Genomic DNA, 17,256 nt, shown 5'->3' with positions numbered 1-17,256 from the left:
TAAGAGTCTTGAAGGAGGGTGCTAAAGCCACAAAATCTAATACCTTCCGGGTGTTGTTAGACAACAACTCCCAGGAGCCCTGGTCATCATGGCCAATGATCTGGGATGATGGAAGTTGTAGTTCAGTAACATCTGGAGGGTCACAAGTTAGCCACCCCTTCTGCATAGAGTTTGTACATTGCATACCTTGCAACCCTCACATGCATGCACTCCATAGTGGAACCCCGATGCCTTATCACCACAGACCCTGCACTCTACATTCAGACTTCCTGAGGTTGCCTCATCACAGCCCATTTGGAGTTGGTCTGACAGAGAAGGTGAAGAACTCTGGGAAAGATCTAACAGGGAAACAAAAACAAGAAGTCATTGCATTGCCGTTCTGCCCCAGACACATAGCATCTCTACAGCACAACTTCCTTACCCATATTTTGCATTTTCCCCAGATGCAACCAACCAGTTTGCATTTGTAAAGCACTGGGTTTCATAGAAAGTCCAGCTTCAGCCTGTATTTGATGTAAACTTACCACTGTGCATAACATGCTTGTCATTTTCTTCACTGGTTATTTCATCCTTCCAGTTGACAAAATCTAGCAATGCATTAGAATCCAGCAGTGCTACGGCATCAGAACCGCCCCCCCTCCCCAAAGCACAGAAGGTTTAAGTGTCTGAAACCAACACTCTTCAACACATGAGACCACAGAACTGCTGTTCAGAATGGAATTTATTGCCACTGCTAGCAAGAGAATCTCTCTTCTCAGTTTGGGCATGTTCTGGGTGCCTTCATATTTCCTTTTCATACCCCGGTCAGGCAAAATCATTTGTTATTCAGTAGAATCACTGAGTCTTTGACAGCCTTGTTTTTCAATGAATTAGTTCACAAAAACATCAAAAGAAGGCAACTCAGGTATCTCTACAGGTCACTGGCAAAAGCTATGGCATAACACCTGAAAGTGACCAACATAAAATATTCAGAGGAAAACTTTCCCACCATTCAAGTCCACAAAACTGAGGGTGGATTTACCCAAAGTTTGTGGCAGAAATACACTTGAAACTTTAGCCCAATAAAAAAATTCCTTCCAGTAGCACCTTAAAGACCAACTAAGTTAGTTCTTGGTATGAGCTTTCGTGTGCATGCACACTTCTTTAGATACACACGAAAGCTCATACCAAGAACTAACTTAGTTGGTCTTTAAGGTGCTACTGGAAGGAATTTTTTTTGTTTTGACCATGGCAGACCAACACGGCTACCTATCTGTAACTTTAGCCCAATAAGTTAACTTGCCTTCCCTCACACTCATGATCACTTCAACATTCTTTTCTGCATCTGTTGAAAAGTTAATTCAAATAACTTCTCTTGTTCTGGATATGTTCACACATGCCTCTTTATGTGAGACCAGCAAGTATGAATATAGCACCATACTAACTTCAGCACTGTTTCTCCTAAGATCATGTCCAAACATAAGTTAAGGAGAGTAATTACAGTGGATTTCCCCCAATAGGATGAGCCCTGCTGCCTTTCCCCTTTAAATCATAAATGACAGATGCACACATTGGTAATCTGAATCCTGATATAGTTAACAGATTTGCCCCTCCCCAATATTTCAGATCATCTTTTAAAATGTATTCTTTTGAAAGCAACACATGTCCATTTAGTAATTTAAAATGTTCATTCATCATCTATGTTTTGTTAGGGGCAATCAGTTTAAGAGCTGAGAAAGTAAACCAGGGATGGGAGGTAGGTGGGTTTGTGATGTAACAGGCACCAGCCAACTAGTGCTGTACACAGGTAGCTAAGCCAGTATTCTCTGAACTCCCCCTTGAACAGAAAATTATTTGTTTGCACTCACCATATTCTACAGTTTTCACAAAATTTATTAATCCTGTTTTCTTCCTGTTTTGCTCACTTTCAGTGAACATTGTAAAGTTCTGCTATGCAAACTCCCTTGCTCAACAGCAACAGAGAGGAGAGACAACAGAACATACAGTAATGAATTCCTGTCCAGGCTGATTAAACCATCTGTGTTCTGTTGCATGACTACTTGCACGGTTCCCTGTGCTAGGGGAGTTCAGAGCAACTGGGGCTATCTTTGATAGACAGGATGTGGGTGGCATCAGTTATTGCATGCCTGAGGAGTAACATGAAGGTGAGGCTTGGATTAGGTGCAAAGGAAATGTAGTTTACAGAGGAGCTTCAGCAGAGAGGGAGCTATAAGCAGAAGAGAGTAAGATGAATGAGGGTCACAGACAAAAACATTAACCTGAAATGTGAGAATTCCTTGCATGATGAGTGATAGGAAAGCAGTGTTGGGACATTAAGATGAGGGGAGCCATAATCACAGCAAGAGAGGCAAAAATATTATCTTAGTGGGGGTGTTTCCAAACTGTCTCACATATGAGAAAGCAAAGGGAAGCCAACAAGCAGAAGTCCAAACCAGAAATGACCAGCTGGTGACCTGTGGGCCAAATCCAAGTCCTACCTAAGCCTAGATAGCATCAATAAGAGGAAGCATCAGCGGAATGACCATAGCCTGGCTATAAGAAGAGCATTAGAAGGAGCTGAGTATCACCCCATGGATGTAGTGTGTGAGCATGTGACAGTGATCGGGAGCATGGGAAGAATGAGAAGCTGAATGGAAACATTAGAAATCCCATTTTCACCATGGCCAGTCAGAGACATCAGCAGATGCACAGAAGGAAATGTCAGCGAGATGTTCAAACATGGGACTTGACAGAAAGTGAAAAGAGGGATGTAAAGAATAAATACAGGAGTCACGTAAAGGTGGCAGTTCAGACTGAAAGTTCAAGCACGAACACACAGAGAGAGTATTGCAAGAGAGAAGAGGCTCAGAACTGAGCCTGCAGGACATCTGCAGGGAGGAGTGATCAGGAAGGGGTGAACGTCTAAACAGAGGGAGAAAAGGAGAACAAAAACAAAAAACCATAATCAGAGACAAGAGATAAAGAGTGTTGTGGAAAGGAAAAGAGGTACTGAGACAACTAGCTTGGGGTGGGGAATCAGCATAAAAGAATGAATTTGTCATATTGTGACAAATTTGCCTACTGAGGGGAAAGCTCACTGTAAAAGCCACCTATTGCTGCTTTAAAAATGTGTTGGCTGCATTAGCCTGCTTCTCCAACCTACCTGTGTAGCTGATAGAAGGTGCTGAATTATCTGGTCCTTCATTTGGGTCTGAGGTTCCACCTACTGCCGTCAGTGCCTCTTCCTCTTCCTCCTCCTCTTCCCTGACCTCAGGTACTTCCTCCTTTGGCTGTTGCATAACTGATCACCACCCTTCAGTGCCCAGACTGCAGTCCCTGTCATAGCTCTGGCATCATCCACGTCTGTCTGGAAAAGGGCCCCTATCAGGCTGTTCCTGCTAGCCTTCAAAGAAGAGAAGGAAAATGTTAAAGAGCATTTGACAGGGAAACATTGTGCTATGGAGTCTTAGAAGGCCAATGGACCACTGTGTATATAGGGATTGGTAATCTGTGCTAGGATCACAAGCTCTGCACTCAGTGCAAACTAGGCAAATGTATTCCAATGGCAATGTGCCGATTTTCACAGGCTTGGGATGTGATGGCAAGGACAGCTGTCCTCAAACTCAAGGACAGAGGAGTATGGGCCACTCAAGGTTGTACAAGGAAAGGAATAGGAAGCTACGAAAAATACAAGTGCCTTCCCATTGGTCATGGGACAATCACTTTAACCTCTGAACTGTCAACAAGCACAGAACTCTGCAAAAGAATTCCCCTCCACATAAATACAAGGTGCTCACAATCTCCAGAGTGTGTTGAGCATTTTACAGAATGTTTCCATATCCTGGTCACCTTCCCTCTTAAGACCAATTTACATTGTATCTGCTGTGTACATATTCCATTTCCTGACCTTCTTTAGGAATGGATCGCATGGAGAAACAAGATACGATACAGGAAAGAACAACTATGGCCAGCAACTTTTCCCATAATCACAGTGGCACTATTTCCAGTCACTACAATAATGGGAACTGCTGACAATCACATCCTTGAGTATCCACCTCATACATTATGTTTGTCCATGTGAGGGTTTGCTCAGGAATAGACTACTTGTATGTACATAAACCACACTGTGTAATCTGCCCCTCAAAGAGATGTTACTATTTCTCTATATGCTGAGGGATTTGCTATTCAATGCAGCTGCTGAGGCTGCAATCTGAAGCACAAGACCAGCAGAGGGTGGGAGGGCTTAACCCTTTCCTCTTAGTCTATTTTTCTGCTGAACGTCCTCCCCCTCAAGTTCTCCCCTCCCCAAGAGTCATCTTCAGATTGCTGCCCCAGCAAGCTGCATTATATGAAAAACAACAAAAGAATATCAGAACTACTCATAACACATAGTAACATCCTACGTATTTATGTCTAATTCACTCAGAAGTCTCTTCATTTTTGTATTTGACCATGGAATTTCTTTGGGTTTTAGCCTTAAAAACACACAGCCTTTCAATATGCTACAATGATGTAGCCATCATCATCCTCTGCCCTTCACTAGCAGGTCCCAGGACAGGTTACAACAATTTAGATTTTTAAATTAAAACAGAGTACAATCACAGGAACAGACTGGGCCCTGAAAACACCTATCTCAGGTGTTACAGGCTAGGGTAAAGAGGTACGTGTTCAGCATTTGCTGAAAGCTGTCAAAGAAGCCAGACGCACCTCTGTGGGGAGGAAATTCCACAACTTAGGGAATGCTGCAGAGAATCCATTGAAATTCATTCTATGCACAAAGTCTTGCGGGACCTTAAATACCTTTTTTTTTTTTTATTGTGGCATAAGCTTTCATGTATTAGAGCCAACTTCATCCGATGCATATACAATTTGGTGTGAAAGAAAATAAATGTAAGGCTGAACAGTAAAGAAATGCAAAAATTCAGTACAAGACCTTGAAATGTATGCAAACTGGCCCTTCACAGCAGCAGTAATTGGTGATAACACAATAATATTAGCACCTGTAATCAATACCTGTAGTGTGAAAGGCAATAATTGTTCTCCAAATGAATGGAGAAATTGCAATTCAGCAGTTACCTGAGGATTGCGTACATGACAACTGTTTACTCAAAGCTGCCTTTAGGACCCCATCTGCAGTATCATATCACTTTAAACCACAGATTTATTTCTGCTGTGTAAGGGCTTTTAGAACAGCCCCACCTGCCACACATGCATACTTGTCTTTGGCAAAATACTCATGCCGATATGGATCCAGTATCAGAATGGAACAGCTAACTTTGCTGGGAAGGTTTGCTGAGAGTTTTACCACGGGCACACAGCTCTACTTCTGCTATCTGTTTTTAATATTTATTTATTTGTTTCTTTACTTAATTTTTAACAAGTCAGGGCACAAGCACCCTCCTGGCTTGAAATAAAAATGATTTAAGCTCTCTCCTAAAAGTTAATAGAAACTGGGACAAACATATTCCATGGAGAAGTGACTTCCAAAGGTATGGGGCTACAGCTGAGAAGGTCCTGTCCCCGGTACCCATCAACCTAACATCTGTTCTGGATGGGCAACAGAGATGGGCCTCTACAGCTGAGTGCCTGAGCATGCTCACATAAGTGCAAATAATCCTTCAAATATTAAGTCCTTCTGCTCTGAATGGAGTGCAAAGGTAGGAAACTATTGCAGGGGGTAGGATAAGGCTTCTGGTTTTAATCATATTTTGCTTGTTTAAAGCCTATATGAGCACTCTTTTAATGGGGAGCACTCAAACTCTTAAAAAAACATGTTTAACACAACAACAGATAAAACTTCTGAAGAGATCATAGAACAACATAGTCATCACAGGTCGGGACTGATAGAGCTCATGTCACAGGCACTGTAACCAGTCATGACAGACAGGCTAGCTAGGAGCAGAAAGGGGTAGGGGGCTGATACTCCATTTTCTCAGTGATTAAATGCTGTGGTCATTTGCTCAAAAAGTACAACATCCCTGCCAAAGAAGCACCTGAGGAAAGGCACATGGATCGCAAAAAGCAAATGAGCAAAAACTTGTTTGTCTCACACAAAAATGATAATTTGGAAAGGGGGCTTTAATATTCAAACAATTTAATATTTACTTAAATTTATCTATGTTAAGAGCACTATCCCTGCCAGTTAGACTATGGATGTATGCACTTAAGAGTGGAATCTTCACTTGCATTTATAAGACAGGTTATATGAGTTGAGGGAAGCAGATACTGGTATATACAGACGCAGTTTCACTTTGCTTCTGAAGCAGTTTGAAATCAAGGTGCTTGCAATATACTTAAATTGAACACCTATATATTTGTACAGATGAAGTAGGTAAAAAAAGGAATCCGTGAAAGGACAGGCATCAAAAGGTCTCTAGAACTGACACTGTTTACTGGGTCCCCAACACACTTCGTTTATTTACAGGAGTTAATAAATCCAGCACAAAATTGCCTCTAGACACTTCATGACTAAAACACAGACAGTATCAGACAAAAGACACAGGCTAGCTATCAAATTTCAATCATATACTGAGCTGTCAAGAAATAGCTAGCATGACTGATTACTTGCTGGAGTCACCACCTCTCCAGCTCAGCTGGGATCACACCACTTTCGATGATGTTTTGAGACACCCATGCGCTGAAACACCCAGCTTAGGTTTATTTTTATTCAACATGTTGTAACCAATCCTCCTTTTTGCTGCCAAAATCACTTGAGTGCTTTCTTACTGTAAGCAGATGTTGAGCCTGATCCAGGCACAAGGAGCAATAACAAGAAGATCTGCTGTGCATTCCTGTCTTGCGACAGAACGACAATCAAGCCTCACCCTCACCCTACCTAATTGAGCAAATGGGAGTGAAATGTAATTAAATAATAATAATAATAATCAACATATACACCATGAAATAAAACTGAAGGATAAACAAAACAAAGCAAAGTAAAACAAAACTGAAGGACAGCATACAAATACCATGCAGAAGACTTCACTGCTATTTATAAGCCCACCTGCCTTATACTGTAATCTCAGTGCAAGATTCCAATATATTGATCAGACTTAGTGGCACAGGTTTTAAGGTATTTCATGGCCAGGTATGCACCTTTTAAATTCAAAACATTGATATATAACTGTTGTGCACTGTGGCAGAAGTTGCTATTAGATACAACAGAATGGTACCAAGCTTACAAAATATGCTATAATGCTGGGGAAAATATTCAGCCATTAAGCAATCAGTCCCTTGTATCTGGGCAGTGGTGCACTGATGAGAACAAAATCTAAATTCCCTATTATAGAAATGTGCCTTCTTTCTAGGCTGACCTTCCTAGGGTTGGATCTAGATACATCAATGAAGAGTTTCAGGGAAACATGTTGTAAATTTTGTACGAGAAATCGTGTTGGCAAAAACAGGACTCCACAGCGCCATCTGGTGTCACAGTGTTATAATGCATATAATGCATATACAACACATATAAAACAAAAACGTTGTCCAGTAGCACCTTAGAGACCAACTAAGTATGTTCTGGGTATAAGCTTTCATGTGCATGCACACTTCTTCAGATGCATGCACACGAAAGCTTATACCCAGAACATAGTTGGTCTCTCAGGTGCTACTGGACATTTTTTTTTTATTTATTTCGACTGCGTCAGAGCAACACGGCTACCTACCTGAACATATAAAATGCTTTTTCTTTACCAATCTAGCTGAGACCTAAGTTTTAGCAGCCAGCCAACTGATCATATTATCCTTCTGTCTGCTATGTTAAATGATTTCTCTCTAAGAACATTCACACCAGTGTTCTGCCTTCTAAAGAGGTGAAAAAGAAACATCTACTGGCTGGTTGCTGGTGCAAAATGATTTGGTGGCACTGAGCCCAAACCTTAGTAGAAAGGTTGTATCACTAAATAACCTCTCCTCTAATAGATATTATCTGATTTTCTTCCTAGAGATCTACCAGCTGAAAAACTAAGGCTAAAGTAAGATACTGAAATTGAATTTCTCAGAGTGGACAACTGAAACATCCCATTTTATCAAGAGAAGGAAAAAGTATTTACATATACTGAATGCTCTCTACAGAATCCTAGCTCATTACCAACTAACAAGCTATCCATTTCATAAGTAAATAACATTTCATACCCAGGTCAATGCAGCCAAACTATCATTGCAAAGTTTCCAGACAGAACTGTAAGATGGGCTAGTTTCCCATCTCTTCCTGTTTCTATGATTAACCATACCCAGAATGTCTAACCCAGGAAGCAAAGGGGGAGGGGGTAAAAACACAGGGAGTTGAATCTCTAAGGCCCTGCCCAAGGACGCCATACATACTGCACCCTTTTAGAAAACTTAAGACATAACCCTGAAGAGGAGTCTCACCATGAGAAATCACTCTCATTCTTTTGTATCTTTTTTTTTTTTTACATTAAAGAATGAAAAATAGCTGTAAGAATGGCTTTCCACTGAATTCATCCTGAGTCAAGAAGTGTGCCAACTCATGCAAATAATCGGCAGCTCCATTCGTTGTGAGCATTGCATCAATTCTGATGCCTGGCCAAGCAAGGATACTTAATACCCAAGTCCCTTTCTTTCTTAGAGCAATTAAGTTAAAAGTGGGGTGTATGTGTAATTAAGAAAATTCTTGAGTAAATATTTCTCCTTGACAGAGGAATCCAACTCATCCACGGAATTCCGAGCCGACCATCTACCTTTGTGGCCCTCTACCGACCCAGACCTGATAATGGACTTGATATTAGATCTGAAAACGGGCAAAGCCCCCGGGCCGGATCTAGTCCCTGCTGAGGCTATTGTTGCGCAACCGAGGTGGTGGGCTGAAATTCTGGCCAAAGTCTTTGACGCAATTAATTCTACGGGGCTTATCCCTAGGTCATGGAAGGAGGCCGTGATCGTGCCAGTCCATAAAAAGGGTCCCCCTGCTGACCCGGAGAACTATCGGAACATCAGCCTTTTGTCTATCATCGGGAAAATCTATGCAAAATTTTTGCTGTCTAAGCTGTCTCATTGGGCAAACGACTCAAATTTGATTGGCCATGAGCAAGCGGGCTTTAGGAACAATTATTCGACCTCTGACCATATGATAATTATGTATCATCTTGCCAGAAAATATTCTGCCCCGAGGCGGGGGCGCCTATGTGTCGCTTTTATAGACCTAAAGGCCGCCTTCGACAGTATCCCAAGAAACTGTCTATGGAAGAAACTAGAGAGATGGGGCATAGATAGAAGACTGTTATGGCTTATAACCCAATTACACCACGGGTCGTCGGCTAGAGTGAGACTCACACCTGCGGGAAACCTATCCAACGAGGTCCCAATAAATAGAGGTGTGCGCCAAGGCTGCATTTTGCCCCCACTCCTCTTCAACCTGTTTATTAGTGATATGAAGCTCTTTCTGAATGAGTCTCAAGCCAACATTCATGCCCCCCGCCTAGCCGATTTTCGCTGCCCTTTGCTCCTATACGCCGATGATGCAGCGATCCTTTCCTACTCTAGAGTCGGTTTATGCAGAGCTCTAAAGATTTTTGCGGCTTATTGCAAACTCAACCATCTGACAATTAATCATGGGAAATCTAAAGTCCTGGTCTTTACCAGGTCTCGGAAAACTTACAGCTGGAAGTTAGATGGAGTCCAATTAGAACAGGTTTTCAAATTTAAATACCTGGGAGTCTTTTTTCACTGCAACCTAAGCTGGAAGCCACAGATACAGTATTTACTAAACAAAGGGAAAACAATACTTTATGCTCTACTCCAATTTTTTGCGGCTGACGGAGCCTCCCACATCCCCTCTGCATTGAAGGTATACCACGCAAAAGTGGTTTCCACCCTCTGCTATGCTGCCCCGCTCTGGGCCCCTGGGTCCAATTTAACATCGCTGGAGACATTGCAGAATCAGTTTCTCCGTCGCCTCCTGAAACTCCCCATGTGTGTGAGCAACGCAGCCATACGTCTGGAGTTAAGGATTGCAACATTGGAGACTGTCATCTGGAAGCGAGTCTTTGGCTACTGGCTGTCCAGCTGGCATAGGCTTCCCGACCATTACCTTTTTCAGTGCCTCTGGCGGGACGAATTTGTTAATCCGTGGGTAGGAAAAATCCATGCCAAACTTCTGAGCATCGGAATTTCCCCAGCGGACTCCCTAAAGATGAACTTACGCTCAGCTAAAAGCCTCATTGAGCAAAGATTAGCAGACATTGAAAATCAACACAACCTTGCCAGAGGTGGGGGTGTCTGCTCCCCCAGGTATCACGGAATAACCCCACCACTTGACCTTCCATCATACATGTCATCTCTTTCATCAGTACCACACCGACTTGCATTTATTCGTGCAAGGTTCAATGTCCTTCCATCGAACCTGCTGAGCCACAGATTTTCCAAGGGTTTGGTGTCTCCGCTATGCGTGTGTGACGGGAAAACTGTTGAATCTCTTCCACATATAATGTTCAACTGTCCCCTACAATAGCATAGCCAGGACTAAATTCCTGGGCCCTGCTTTACTGCGCTTGGTTGGCAGGCCTGTTGAGTCACACGCCGCACTGCTTTTGCAGGATACAGATCCTTCTGTTACTCTGCAGGTGGCGAGATTCCTGAATGCGGTTATCTCACACGCAAAAACCACCAAAAAACAACAACAACATCAAAATCTAATCGGACAGTTATGATGAGAGTGCATGTCGGATCTCGTCTTCAGTTTTCCTTTTTCTGTGAACCGTCCCTTGGAGCTCTCCGGGCCCCATCCTGTTATTTGGCTCTGCCCAATGACCCACCCTTGCATCGCAGTGTTCACCTTCTGTTGTCAGATATTTCGGTTTTTAAGCCTTTGTGCTTTTTTATGTTTGTACATATTTTATGGGCTAATAGCCGTAAATAAATAAATGAATGAAAATGAATGTAATTAAGAAAACATATTTTTATAGTTAAAGAAATAAGGGTGTTTTTTTTATTTCTATGAGTAAAGTTTTCTACTTACCCACTCCCCCTTCCCCTGTGCTCCAGAACTGCGGGCAGATGTTTGTGTGAATCTAAAGCAGAGGTTTGCTGTATGAGGATTCAGAGTGCAAGAGAGAAACAAAAATGAAGTATGCAATAGATGGAGAGGCAGCCTTTGGATGCTAATCCTTTTGCCTGCCTTAGGGATGCTGTTTCCATGCAGCCATTTCAGTGTTTCCTGGAGATACGCATCTGAGCCAAGGAGAGGTTTTGAAAGCTGTGTTCAAGGCTAAAAATAATAGTAATGCTACTTCTAACAATAAATGTACAGAACACTCTCATTTCGTTCACACAGACTCCTTAAAACAGCTGGAGAAAACTGAACATCTCTTTGGTGGAGGAGAGTTCAGTTATATCAGCTGGGTTGCATCCTGCTACTTTTATACATTAAGAACTCACAGCGCTAAGTAGCACACAGTTAATGGAAAAGTTCTACATTAAAATATGAGAGATCAAGGAAGTTGTAGGAAAGCAATCATATGGCTATATAAAAAGCTACAGATGTAAGTGCTGAAAAACAAAACTGACACCCAAATCCTCCCAACTCTATTTCTAAAACTGATTGTGTGAGACACAGTGAACAATCTTAAAAGCATTTCAGATCCTTGAGGAAAAGTGGAGGTGCGTTTGTATGTGTCATACAAGCACAAACACTTGCTTCTGCCTGTATTTACAAAAATAAATGCAGGATCACTTCTTTTCTTGCTCAGAGCTTTAGTTCTATACATTTATCTATGTTAGGGATCAAAGAAGGTGCCTCCCAAGGTTCTGCTCAAACAACATTTGTTTTCATTTACAGTGAAATCATGTGAAAGAAGTGAGAAAAATAATACAGCATGCTTTTAAACAAGTGAAGAGAGCTCCCCTTTAGTGCCTTATAAAAGGAAACTGAGACCCCATTCACATGCAGTGTTATCCTTGGCCCTCTTCCCCACACTTGCACTGTAGGAAATGGCACACACAGAGGAAAAACCATTCACTGTAGTTTGAAAGTAATGAAGTGAATCCGGTTTTTAATACCTGCATAAAAAATGAATGCAAGACGTTCAGGAAAAGCATCTGGTGCAGGGTTGAGATTAAGCTAGGCATGGAAAGGCATATACTAAAGGACATACGGTCACTCCATTTCCAATTAGACTTCTCTCATCTTTAAACTCCATCAGAGCAATGGGGCTTGGGTATTTTATTTTAGAAGGATTATGCCCCTGTTCACTTTCTTTACCATATACCGGGACTCGAATATAATGTGCTCTGTCTGCTGCATACAAATCTATTCCTTTCGGTAAGCCCAAAACAACATTAAAGCTTGCTGACTGCTAGCTATTTAAGAGGAACAAATATTGTCCACCCACTTTGAGGGATTAATTTCCCCTATGAAAAACAGTGCATGTCAAACCTCCAGGAGCATTTGGTGCAACTTTAAGGCTCATGATCATCAGGATCCTGGTTCCAGATATCTCTGAAGATCAGTTGCTGGGAATCACAAGCAGGAGAGTGCTAATTCACTCATCTCATGCTTGTCAGCTTCTAGGTTAGAGGTATTATGGTTTCAATCTGGAATCCTTTTCTGAAAATAAAATTTTCAGAATTTTGGGGACTGTTATCTCACCTGCACTGCAGACAAAATCTGCAACACTGCTCAAGTCTCTGGTGAAAGTTCACACTTTGTCCTAAGCTGGCATCAGTTATAAAGCACACGATCCTAACACTTAACAATATTTCTCATTGAAATCAATGAAAGTTACCTTTCAACAAGATGCTTCAAATCAGGCTGCAAGTGTTCCGCATGGTTACTGCGCCTATAACGCTTTATCCAGATCTCTGAAAATCCCATTTTCATACAACTGTGTTTTTGTTGCAACACCCTGCATTCCGAAGATGGCAGGGGGATTTGTTTCCTGTGGAATTAGCACTCGCTTAAAAGCCTCACCCATTTCAGCAGATGAAAGCAAGACCAGCCGTCATCCTAAGTAAAGCTAACACAGCAACTCGGAAAGCAGCTGTTAGCAGTAGTAAGTAATCAAAACAGAGTGAAGGAAGCAGAGAGCAGCACAAACACAAAGGAACATTGTGCCCATAAGGCGATTCAGGGGTTGGCTCCAAGGACACAAGATGAAAGGGTGTGTTTTTTTAATTGACTATATAAAATGAGTGGGGAAGGGAAGCTTTCTGCTACTGTCAGCTAGCAGCATTAGGATAACAATTGTGAAAATGCTCCAGGGAGGCTCACTCAAGTTCCCAACAGACTGAGCCAACATCACCAACATTGTGACCAGGACAAGATCTCATTTAAGAGCATTAGCGTTGAGAACATTCTCCTCCTTCATTCTGTCTGAGATTTTTCTTTCTTTCTGTCTGAGATTTTATCTGCTCTCTCGGTGTCTGTCTCTCTCTCTCTCTCTCTCTCTCTCTCTCACACACACACACACACACACACACAAACACACACACCTGTGTCTTTGGCAGACAGGAAACTGAAGCCACAATCAGCATTTCTACTGTCAAAAGAAAGGTGGTGGGAGTAATCTGCTCATGCCACTAGTAAAATCAAAATAAAGCGCAGGTGCACAAATTCATGCTAAATAACTGTGTGGTCTCTCTTCAATAACTTTAGCAGCCTAGCTAAGCAACTTTTGCATACGTTCAATTGCTGGATTTTGACTCACTACCTCCTTGAAGTTCTACACAAAAAGAGAATATGTGTATTTGTGGCTCTTACTGTCTCTTCCCAGTTTTCTCCTCCTAGTTACTGAAGAGGATATGCTATGCATATTCCATATGTCAGCTGAATATTTGATTTATTGTATTTCCATGCTGCTTTTCATTCAAATGAATCTTAAAGCGGCTTACAAACAATAAATAACAATGACATAATAAAAACCACAAATGCAGCATAAATGATATAGAATAATTAACAAATCATCTCTAAAACAATTACATTCTATAAAACACTATTAACAGAGCAGCAACTAAAAAATTAAGCTAACATCACAATGACAGCAAAAGGCATATTATATGATTAACAATCAATACAGCATTTATAATCTATAAAACAATATTAACAACATTAACAAAATAGCAACTTAAAAAACAAGCTAAGCACTGCTAGGTTCAAGAAGACACTCTGCATGCCTCCATGATTCATGATCTTTCATTTTATTTAGTTCATTAAAATACCCATAAAATACCCATAATGCCCACTGTTAAGCTGGCTCAGCCAGATGCTGTGCTGGCTGGGGTCCTCAGGTTGTGGACCATGATGGAGATGGTGGGATTTTTGGGCCTACTGCCAGTGGAAAGGTGGATATTGACTCTGGGTAGCCTGCCCACATCAGTAATCAGGGGGTTCACTCCTACTTAAGGAAGCCTGAGACAAGCCTGTCCCTTGGGGTAGCAAATCACAACTGCATTCAGTGCAGAGACCAACAAGGAGGTCCAGCAGTGTCTCCATGCTCAGGATGCCCATCCACCAGCAGCTGCTCCAGCTTCTTCAGCCGCAACTTGGCCAACAAGTGCTAAACTTGGTTCATGTACGCAACCAGCCCTGGGTGTTGGCAGCCGCCTTTCTTGCCATTGCATTTAATCTTCGGTCTGAAGGTTCAGCTATTATTTTTTTTAAAAAAAACTTCATTATGTAGAGCCTTCCCACTGCTCTTTGGCTATTGCTAATCTTGGACAGTACTTCCAAGTACTTCATAGTAATCAGTTTGGCTGATTGCAACAGGTTACAGTGCTTCTGTCTTGTAGTCTTCTTCTCTGCTTCCTTGGGCTATACTAGCTTCTGCTCAGGTCTCTATTCTCATTTCCTCCAGCTCCTGTTCCACTTCCTTGTAAATTGTAAGTTGGACTGAACAGTCAGCATTTGGCTCACTTTGAATTTCATGCCTAGATTACCTTTCATTGGAAAAGTCACTTGCCTTGTTGCTGTGATCTTGTTTTCATTAACCATATTTCTAAAACTAAGAGGTAGTACAGAAATGTTTATATAAATAATATGCACAATCCCTAGTCTGGAACACGAAACTTTCCCTTGAGAGAAACCCTGATTCCAATTCCTTCCATATTGACACCGGGCTGGCTTTGCTAAATACTGAAAGCTGAATTTTGAGGAGTGTGGCCATCTTTTTGTTTTGTTTTATTTTATTATTGTATACTGCCCTATACCCAGAGGTCTTGCTCCTATGACTTTAGCAGCAACACACAAACATATTTAAAGAGCTGATTAAGTTCATGCCAGGAAAAGTTACACCTGCTTAACTGTTCACATCCAACTGTTTCTAAAAGCACTGGAGCAAGGCCAGTAAAAAGGTTACTGGGTCTCTCCTGCTTATCCTCCTGCGGTCAGCCATCTCCTTCTTCCTCTGAGTGGAACTTTCCTCCAAGTTGAAAAAAATAAGTGTAGACTTGGCTTCAGCAAGGCAGTGTTTGAGTATGGCCTGCCTATGGTGGTGCCATTTTGCATACTTCACAGTATTACACAGCTCAAGTTATTGTGGCACATGTACATTTTCTGTCTCTGAGTATAAACCTCATGAGAAGAAAATTTAGCGGGGGGGGGGGGGCGGTGAGAGGACAATAATCTCTACAATGTTTACAAATGCAGTGGGTGATAAGAGACTGGTGACCCTTTGAGGCTGATCATGTTTTCAAACCAAATCCCCACAACTGATTTTCTGGTCAGCAATCTAATCACTCCCTCCACTAGCAAACTCAGATTCTGAGTTTTTGTGCAAAGTCACATGCTTTATTCACTACATCTATGCGTGCCCAGGCGAGATGTATCTTATGGGAAATAACACAGAAGTTAGATAGCTAAAATGTAGCATGGAATGTTTCTTCTAGTGTGCCGCTTTTAATCACCATTTGCACAGGAGTCTTTTAGAATCTGCCCCGTTTACAGTTTCAGGATTTGCTGGCCACCTCTGCAGAAATTCATTTCTCACATGAAATGCTTAACATGCTCTTTGTGATCCTTCTGCTTCACACAGGAGCCTTTTAGCACTGTTTCCTACTGCTCTTTACCGGGGCAGTCCCTATATTCTGGTACCTTACCTGCTCCATTTTTGCTTTTGGATAAGATAATGGAAGAAGAGCTGTGGCTCGGTGGTACGGCATCTACTTTGCATGCAGAAGATCCTAGACCCAGATTGGCTTCAGTAATGTTGCCCCATCATTGCCCCACTGAAGTGAATAGAACCCAGTGGTAAACACCAGTCAGTCTAGGGGACAGTGACATGCTTCAGGTTGCTGCAACAGAAGTCTAAAATATATGTAATCCCCCTGTAGACTTAAATGCCAACAGTTCTGAACTGAACTTGCTTTTTTAAAAATATACTTTTTAAAGTGCTTATGATCTGTTTTCGGATTTCCTGGTGGACTAGCAGCTGTTGACAATGCCCTCTACTCAAGTGGCACAGTGTTTTGTGAAATAACCTACTATTAAATTATTCAGCTCTTCAAACATCTGGCATGACAGTATGCCTGCATTTTTCTCACCCTATAAAATTAGCACACACTGCTAATTTTAAGTATGGATTGAGTCCGTTTAAATCTTTAAATTTGTGGTTACAATATCTGGCATCAGTACACATTTTATTTTTGTAAAGTAGTCTGCCAATTGAATATTTCTGTCCAGGGATCTGCACTAATCCAGCTGGATCCAATTACTTCCTTTCTCCCCAATAAATTGGATATTTTTGTTACAACAGTTGATCCAACCAACAGAACACCCTTTTCACATTATACGTTGCATTTATATAGCATGTATAAAGCATTCAAAGCCTTTAATGTGCATCAGCTCAGGAGTCCTTAAAACTTCCCAGTATAGTAGGCTAGCACTATTCTCTCTCTATTGCAGAAGGAGAGACAAAGAGAAAACAGAGGGTTCCCCTATCGCTCAGGTGAGAATTCAAACTGGAGACTTACTGCATTAGAATAGCCTTCTTAAGACATTCTACTTGTGTGCAGATAACATGCAAGTGGCGATGAGAATGCTAAGTTCTGATTGACCTGTCCATATTTCCTTCTTCAAGGGTAATATTCTTAAAAAGCTGTGGGGTGGGGTTTTTTTAATGCTGAAAAAATTGGAGTGCTAAATCATGTAGGAAGCTTCCGTGAGTACAGGAGGCTTTCTGCTTCAGATTGCAGCTCATGGAGGCAAGAAGGATGGCAATGGCAATGGCAGGAGCTTAACACATTTGTCACTCCCTTGTTGCTTTTACAGCAAGAGTAGAACACCTGGAGGGGGATAGTAGCATGAGGCATTACTCCTCAAACTAAATGGAG

At 41.7% G+C, this 17,256-nt stretch overlaps 1 protein-coding gene across 1 annotated transcript in view; it reads right to left on the bottom strand.

Moving 5' to 3' along the window:
• Positions 1-17,256, bottom strand: part of PPARD (peroxisome proliferator activated receptor delta) — a 43,581-nt gene that overhangs the window by 11,889 nt on the left and 14,436 nt on the right. Inside the window, exons 2-3 of the mRNA XM_077928930.1 lie at positions 3,143-3,382; positions 187-338 (exon numbers count right to left, since the gene is read on the bottom strand). Of these exons, the coding sequence (XP_077785056.1) occupies positions 187-338; positions 3,143-3,278 (288 nt within the window). The 5' untranslated portion in view covers positions 3,279-3,382. The remainder of the gene's footprint in view (positions 1-186; positions 339-3,142; positions 3,383-17,256) is intronic.

Source organism: Podarcis muralis, chromosome 5 (genome assembly GCF_964188315.1).
Source record: "Podarcis muralis chromosome 5, rPodMur119.hap1.1, whole genome shotgun sequence".
Taxonomy (NCBI): domain Eukaryota; kingdom Metazoa; phylum Chordata; class Lepidosauria; order Squamata; family Lacertidae; genus Podarcis; species Podarcis muralis.
This window is presented reverse-complemented; position numbering and strand designations above follow the sequence as displayed.